Raw genomic sequence first — 7,896 nt, forward strand, 5'->3', positions numbered from 1 at the left:
CGCGCGCCGCTCGTCACGCAGCCCGGCCGCCCGGCGCGGGGGTAAAGCCTGCGGTTAGGGACAGGGCGCGCGGCGGGCGGTTCGCGGGCGGGCGGGCGGGCGGGCGGGAGGGGTAGCCCCGCAGCCGCCGTTTCCGCGGTGCTTTCCCCAAAGACGAAGCTGTCTGCTGGCTCGCCCTGCCCCGCCGCCGCGGGTACCCGGCGCAGCGGCGACGCCACCGATGCTTGTCCCCCGCGAGGACTTTTACTGCGCTGCGCAGCGAGGCTGCCCCTGCGCGCCGCCCTCCCCTTTCGCCGTGAGGAGCCGCGCAGCCGTTGGCCCGCGGCAGGTGGGTCGGGCCGCCCCGAGGTCACATTCAAATCTCCCCTTCCTCGAGGGAACAAGCGCAATTTGCTTTGCCTTTCCTTATCATTGGCCCGACCCGGGGGGTTCTGATCGCTGCGTGATTCTCGACCCCGGGGAGCGGTCTAGGGACGAAAATAACTTGCAATTAGGGCACGCAGTTGAGCGGCGCTCCTGAGGTAAACCTGCTTTGAGAGCTCCCTAATTAAGCGGGTATCGGGGGCGAAGACGAAAGGAAAGGTCACGTCCTGATTTAACGCTGCAGCCAGTTCTTAGCGTGTCTTTAGCGTAACCCAGCTGCGCGCTGCTGAGCTGGAGCCCGCGTTAATGCCCCAAAGAGGGGAAGTGAACATTAACATCAGGAAGATTATGCGTCTAATCGTTGGTTTTGTCACCGGAGAAGCTCCCTACAGCAAGGTGCCCCGCGCCTGTGGATTTCACAGCGCTTCACAAGGCAGGGGTGTTGCTGTATTGATTTACCAAGCACGAAAGCGCCATTTTTGGGGGGGGGTGCGCCCCTCCCCGAGGCGGCGCGGTCCCTTTAAGGCCCCCCCCCCCGGCGCCCGCCCGCGCCGCGCCGTGCCGGGAAGATGGCGGCTGCCGCGGGCAGAGCCTGGCGGGCTGCGGCGCTGCTGCCGCTCTGGCGGCTGCAGGCTCCGCGCCGCGCTTACGGCGCCGCGGAGGGCGGCGGGCCGGGAGGCCGCGGCCGCCTGCTGCTGGGCGCTGCCTTCGCGCTGGGCGGCGGCGCCGGCCTCTACCAGGTGGCGCGGCACCGCCTGCGGGAGCACTCGGCCGCTGAGGTAACGCGCCGCCGCCGGGCCCAGCCTTCCCCCGGCCGGGGCCGCCTGCGGGGCGCTGCCCGGGGAGCGGAGGCCCCTGAGGAGACGGGCTCGGGGAAGGCGCCAGGCGGCTTCTGCTCTGGCTGCAGTGAGGAAGCGGCTTAAAATAACGAGAAAGTGGCCGCAGGCTCCTCAGCGAGGAGCTGGAAGGAGCCTGGTTAGGGCGGGAGGGCTGCTGGGGGGGGAGCGCTGCCTGTGGAGGGTTGTGTAACCAAACAAATCACGCGCGAGAAGCGAGGTGAGGTGGCTGCGTGTGTTTGGCCATGTGCGACATAGCGAGCGCAGCCCGTCAGACCCCTGAAGCGTCGCAGCGTTGCTGCGAAACGCCCTGGCCTGGTGCTTTGTTTTCCGTGCTACCCCGGTTTTCCCGTCTCCCCTTAGGCACAGGCTGGTTATTGCCAGGGATCTGAGCTTTAGCAGTTGCATCCTAAAGTCAGTATTTTCTGGCACATTTTTAGCACCGTGTTTCTGTAATCAACAGGACTGTGGTGCACTGCTACCACTTTCTGTATCATGATGAGGAGAGTGTCTCTTTCCATTCTCCCCTGCTCTGTGGGCTTCAGAGAGAGTGTTGGGTAAAACTGCTAACCGAGACAAGTGCTTTCGTTTTGATTCATTTTAAATGCTGTTAAAATAGTGTTGTGTTTTTCTTTAGTTTCCAAATTGTGTGTAGAGGATTTAAAGTGTCAGATTTTAACTCTTTTTTTTTTTTTTTTTTTTTTTTTTGCTATGACTGGGAGTTTCCTGCAGGATAAATAAATGTTTTTCAGAACATTTATTTGATCCAAATAGGTGAATATTTGGAATGCTGTTTGAAGAAAGCATCCATTCGCCAGGATATTTTGGTGATCAGATGTTGAAACTCAATGTTAACAGCTACAATTTTCATATAAAGATAAGGGTGAAAGGAAGATGGCATATTTATAATTTTAGTAGGAAATACAAACTTCTGCTCTGTTCCTTCCCCAGCTGCCTGAAGGGAGCCTGCAGCTCACCCTCTACCAGTATAAGACATGTCCTTTCTGCAGCAAAGTGCGAGCTTTTCTTGATTATCATGGGTTGCCCTACGAAATTGTAGAAGTGAACCCAATAATGAGGAAAGAGATCAAATTCTCTTCTTACAGAAAGGTGCCTATTCTGCTAGCCAATGCTGGAAGTCCTCTGGTAAGTTGGAAAATACCTTCAACTATTTTGACAGCTTGCTTGATTTTGCCCACTAGCAGTAGATCTGTGCCTCTCTTTCATTTGTCACATACAGTATAATCTTTAAATCATCTTTTATTCCCTTAGGAGCCTAAGATTTGTTCCTTGCTTCGTGGTTTCCTATCTGTTGGCCTTATTAGAGTCTTTTGTTTGTCTCTTTCTTTCAAGATCCATTGGTTTGTGTAATGACTCTATAATCCAGTGATTATATAGCTCCTAATAGCCCTTATACAGGACATATTTTTTTGTACCAGAGGGTAATGGGAACTGCTTGTATCCTGTGGGAAAAGGATGAGGTCTCAAGAAAACCGAAGGCTTAAGTGTGTGTATATGTGTGTCCCTAGTGTTGCTTTTCCTGCTTTGCTGCCAAGAGCTGAAACCCCAAATCTGCTAGTATTGCCCTTGTACCTCACCCTCAGGTCCCCTGTTGTCAGAATGAAAGACAGACTCAGAAATGATCATCACAGAACAGATCTCAATGTAAGGCTGCCTGTGGAAATGCGTGGGGAAAAAGTGACTGTAGTATTAACATGGAGCCTCAGAATGCTGGGGTATAGACTTTGAAGAACTTTCCTTTTCAACGTCACCAAGAACTTGTTTTTAAAATTTGTCCTAATTCTGTTTTTCAGCAATTGAACGATTCTTCAGTGATCATCAGTGCAATAAAGACCTATCTTATTTCCAAGTAAGAAAACAGGATGATGGGAGAAGAGCTGAATCTGAATGGCCCTAGTGAACTGGAGACTTAGAACACTCTCTCAGAGATTAGCTCATTAGTATCTTGCTGACCTTAGTGTTTAAAGCTCTGGGTATTTGGCTCAGTTGACCATCTGATCCTAGGCTATGATGGGGTGGATAATGCATGTATATGTTGGCGGGGGGGTGTTAAAGCTCAGCTTTTACCTTTCAGAACTCTTTTTCACCTCTGAGATTCTCTTTGCACAAAGGTTACTTAAACCTTGACTAGGGTTAGTCCCAGAGCTAAACTTGTATTTAGCTAGTTATAACATCTAGAATGCAATCAAATTGCTGTGCTTTTGTGGCCTGTCCTTTGCACCCAGGCTGCAAAGCACAAGAGAATTGTAGGAGGCTTTATGCCTGCAAAAACTTCCACTTGTGTCCTGTCTGACAAAGAGAAATGGAATGTACACTACTGATAATGTTATTTGCCAGTAACTATTCAAGAGTCTTTCAAACTCATTTCAAATAGAATGTGGTACCTCATGCTTATTTTTAGAATAAAGATTTTAAAGTGTGTTTTTTCTGATGTGTCTTTACTCTTGCACATTTGTGTAGCAGGCAGAGCAGGTACTAATTGTATTTCTGTCCTCAGGAGGAAGAGCTTAGAAGAGATTGTGTCTTTTTATCCTCCTATGAAAACTGTGACTGAGCGAGGCAAGGAGACATTAGAGTATGGGAATAAATACTGGCTTATGCTGGATGAAACAGAGACAAAGCGAGTTTATCCCGTCAAAGAAGTGAGAGTGTAAGTGCTCTTAAATTTCTGAGCCTCCCAAGTAGGATCACAGTCTCCTCCAGATGTCCTCAGGGATGGTACATACATACAATCCTGCTGGTGCTGCTACTGACAGCTCCTGCTACACCCGCTTTCCCCTGCTTGGTAGCTAGAGTTGTTGTTTCTTATGCAATTTGAAACAATGGTGTTAGCATGGCCATGATGGTGGGAACTAGACTGTCTAGCTCCCAAGATGCCTCCAGTTTCCTTCTTTGCCTTTTCTGTATGCCGCAGGGGAATGCTAGTTTCCCGTGAGTGGACTCGCCGCTCTAGTTTCCTTAATGGGAGGAGAAGCTAGTGCTCTATCTTAGTCTTAGTTTCAGTTTGAGATTGGAGTAGCTTTGCCAAAGACAAAGCTTCTGAGTACATTTCAGAGAGGTCACCGGAGCAGAAGGCTGGGCGGGAGCTTGTGACACACACATCCTTGGCACAATCTCTAGCTAATGTCACTGTGATCCTAGATGTCTCCTGTAGCGCTGCGTCTGTACCTCATTCACTGAAAAGTCTCTCTTGAATACTTGCAGGGAAGAAATGAAGTGGAGAAAATGGGCAGACGACTGGCTTGTTCACCTCATCTCCCCCAATGTTTACCGTACCCCTAGGGAAGCCTTGGCATCTTTTGATTACATTGTCCGTGAGGGGAAGTTTGGCACCGTGGAAGGTTTCTTTGCTAAGTACATGGGGGCTGTTGCCATGTTCTTCATTAGCAAGAGGTTGAAGAAAAGGTTAGTACCGCTGGGCACCAAGTATATGAAACGAATGGTTCCTCATTCTGTTGCTTTTAACGTCCTTAGCTGTGAGCTCCAGATATCAGTGTTTTAATCCAAACCATTTAATCCCATATGAGTAACAGCAGCACTTCTTTAAAGGTACTGAACCCCTCTATTCTTCATGTTAAGATATGCTTATACGTTTGCAGGACTACCTGTTACTCACTAGCTATTCCCTTCACTCTGAACTACCTTCTGAATTCCCAGGCAGGGCCCAGCCCTTGATATTAGAGGCAGTGAAAGGATAAAGTGAGAAACAAACTAGTTAGAAAACACTGTATTTCCTCTCTTTACCTAGACATCACCTTCAAGATAATGTCCGAGAAGATTTATATGAAGCGGTTAATGAGTGGGTAAAAGCTGTTGGCAAACATCGACTGTTCATGGGTGGCAGCCAGCCAAACCTTGCTGATTTGGTAAGAGGTTAATTTCTGTATCTGTAGTTAAGTATATGAGGAGATTGTCCAGTTGTTCATCCATGTGAAATAGTAAATATGAATATAGATAGAGAAGATAACTTACATGAGATACATTGCCAGTGTCCTTTCTTAATACATTAACATAATTCCCACCTGAAGAGAAGTTGGAGATGCTCATCTTGCATAGAGCAGTAGTGGGTGGGTTTTTTTGGTACTCTGGGGGAAATGTTCCCTAAGCATGCATTTTACAAATGATATGAGCATCTGGAGGTGGGTGTTATGATCATTGGGGAGCATGAGGAAAGCCGTTTACAAATAGAGACACTGATCTGGCTGGTGGATGTTGGTTAATAAAACCTCACGTCTGCACAGGACTTACTACGTTCAGTGCTTATGGAATTTCCTTTGTGGTAGCAGTGCAGAGCGGAACGTAATTTATCTCTTGCACCAGCAGTCCTCCATGGAATGCAAGTGAAGCATTTCATAACAGGGATTGATGCAGAGATAGGATTAGCTTTTTTCCTATAACTGCAGGTAGCTCCTGACCTTTTCTTATCATTTCCTCATGCGAAAACATGCTTATTCTTATCACCTGTTTACCCATTCACAATCTTCCTTGCTTATCAGACTGGTGGAATAGATGGTATGACAGGGAAAGAGCCTTACTGGCTAGGCTGTTGAGGCACTTGCATCAGTATCCTAAGGCATTTTCCACTGTTGACTGTTTTCACTGTTGTTTTCAATCTTTATCCTCTGGCACAGGCAGTATATGGGGTCCTCAGAGTTATGGAAGGACTGGAAGCCTTTGATGACATGATGGTTAACACCAAGATTCAGCCTTGGTACCAGCGCATGGAAGAAGTGGTTCAAAGAACTGAATTTGCAATCTGATGTCGACTACACCTGCCTTCCTGAAATACTTGCATGGAAAAAGCTTCAGAAGGAAAGGCATTTCATTTTTTAACAGTTTAAAGTGGGCTGGTCACACCTCATGGATGGACATGCAGGCACACGGACTGTCCCATTTAGAGCAGTAAGTCTCAGCAGAAGGGATCCAGATGTGCATAAGCTCAGATATGATATTTAGAAGGACGGAGACAGGTGAAAAGGGTCTGGACATTGCTGTCTTCTGCAGTTCAATCCAAGCTTCTCCTTTACAGCAAACAGGCTGCTTCTAGGTGAGAGCCATGCTCAGAGCAGGTTGCTGTGAAAGCAAGCTGCTCTCTTGACTATAAATGTCACAGCCATATCAAATATGATATGCCTGAGCAGCTTTTGCTTCAGGCTTGTCTTCCTCCACTCATCCATATCACCTTAAAATGTTTTCCTGACTGAGGCACTGGATACTAGTTTTTTAACTGACAATTTTTCCTGCAATAGAATCCTGCAAGCCTAGTGCTGTAGGAACTGCAGGAGCCCACGGTACTGGGAGAGGCGTCTTTCCTATGGCAGAAAAGATGCTGCACTCTACAGATTGTATGCTTTTGCTCTTCCACGTGAACGGTTCTTTCATACCTGATTCCGCGTGGTCTGCGAGGAAAAAGGCCTGCTTCTCTTTATGTGCCCTATGCAGTTTTTGTGAATTCTTACCTTATTGTTTTGCCCAGAGAGCACACCCTGCCCCGAAGAATCACTAATGCACAGGAATTATTTATCTTGCAAAAAATCTCCCTGGAAGTACCCCTGAAAATCAGTTTGTTTCTGTTCTGGAAAGAACAGGATTAAGAGAAACCTATGTGCCTGGGGACTTTCCAGATGTTTCGTAATGCAAAACTGTAACAGAGGATTTGCTGTTGGAGCAACTGGCATAGGGCTGTCACTAGGTACTGCCATGCAACGTGAATTCTCCTGAGCTCTACGAGCTAGAAAGGCCTGGTGTCTTTGTGAGAGGCGATGTAGGCTTGAAAGTGAGTGATCCTCTCTGCAGCCTGAGGCTTAAACTTCCTTAATTATCAGCCGAATTAGCAGTTCTGATTTCCCCAAAGAACGGGGGATGCCTTTTAAAGAAACTGGTGCTTGGAGAAATTATGAGTGCAGCTGAAATCTGTCTGCAAAAGAGGTATTTGCACTGGGGGGGGGGGGGGCTTTATTTTGTGTAAGAATGGATGTTGAGGGTTTTTTTTTTTTTTCCCCGAATATACAGAATGACTAGAGGTAGCAGCAGGATAATTAACTACAAAATCAATTAGGGAGGGAAGAAAGATGCTGTGTGCAGTAAAAACAGCTCTTGGTGTTGCCTTGTGACTCACTAGACTTGCTTATTAAAGCTGTCCTGTACCGAAAGCCGTTTTCCCTGGTATCAAAAGCACAAAGTCCAAGTCCATACGTCCAGTTCCCCCAAGTACGGCGGGGGGAGAGCCCTTCACGGGGAATTGCGGTCAGGTGGCGGTGCAGAGGGGGGGCGGGGGGGGGGGGGGGCCAGGCCGCGGCCCGGGCGGGGCCGGCGTGCGTTGCCATGGCGCCGGGGCGGCGGCCTTGTGAGGCGGGGCCGCGTCACGAGGGCGTTTGAATCGCCCAATGGCGGAGCCGCGGGCGGTGGCGCGGCGGCTCCCCCGGAAGTGCGGCGGCGGCGCCCGCTGCCCCTGGTGCTGCCTCCCGCCGCCCGCCTCGCCCCGGCTGCGGGGTCTCCATGGCAGCCTCGCCGTCGACGCCGAGGACCTCCTGAGGCGGCGGCTGCGGGCCTCGCTCGGCTCTGCACGGTGAGCGGGCTGGGGAGGGCCGCCCCCTCCTCCCCTCCCCCCGTGCCTTGCGGCCGCTCGCCGCCGCTTCGGCCGTTGGGGCGCCGCTGTCTCCGGCGGGCCCGCCCG

The 7,896-nt window shown here is 49.8% G+C and overlaps 1 protein-coding gene across 3 annotated transcripts; it reads left to right on the plus strand.

Moving 5' to 3' along the window:
• Positions 1-17: 17 nt before the first annotated feature.
• Positions 18-7,372, plus strand: PTGES2 (prostaglandin E synthase 2). 3 transcript variants are annotated; one of them, XM_064523719.1, is made up of 7 exons: positions 18-41; positions 2,151-2,345; positions 3,014-3,069; positions 3,718-3,870; positions 4,425-4,625; positions 4,969-5,086; positions 5,852-7,372. In XM_064523719.1, the coding sequence occupies exons 2-7, from the start codon at positions 2,274-2,276 to the stop codon at positions 5,978-5,980; spliced, it is 729 nt and encodes a 242-aa protein (XP_064379789.1). In that variant the 5' UTR covers positions 18-41; positions 2,151-2,273; the 3' UTR covers positions 5,981-7,372. The 3 variants fall into 3 exon arrangements, with proteins under 3 accessions (XP_064379789.1, XP_025966559.2, XP_025966558.2); XM_026110774.2 differs by lacking the exon at positions 18-41 and adding an exon at positions 206-328; XM_026110773.2 differs by lacking the exon at positions 18-41 and adding an exon at positions 903-1,142.
• The last annotated feature ends 524 nt before the right edge of the window (positions 7,373-7,896 follow it).

The sequence above is a fragment of the Dromaius novaehollandiae genome, chromosome 20 (genome assembly GCF_036370855.1).
Source record: "Dromaius novaehollandiae isolate bDroNov1 chromosome 20, bDroNov1.hap1, whole genome shotgun sequence".
Taxonomy (NCBI): domain Eukaryota; kingdom Metazoa; phylum Chordata; class Aves; order Casuariiformes; family Dromaiidae; genus Dromaius; species Dromaius novaehollandiae.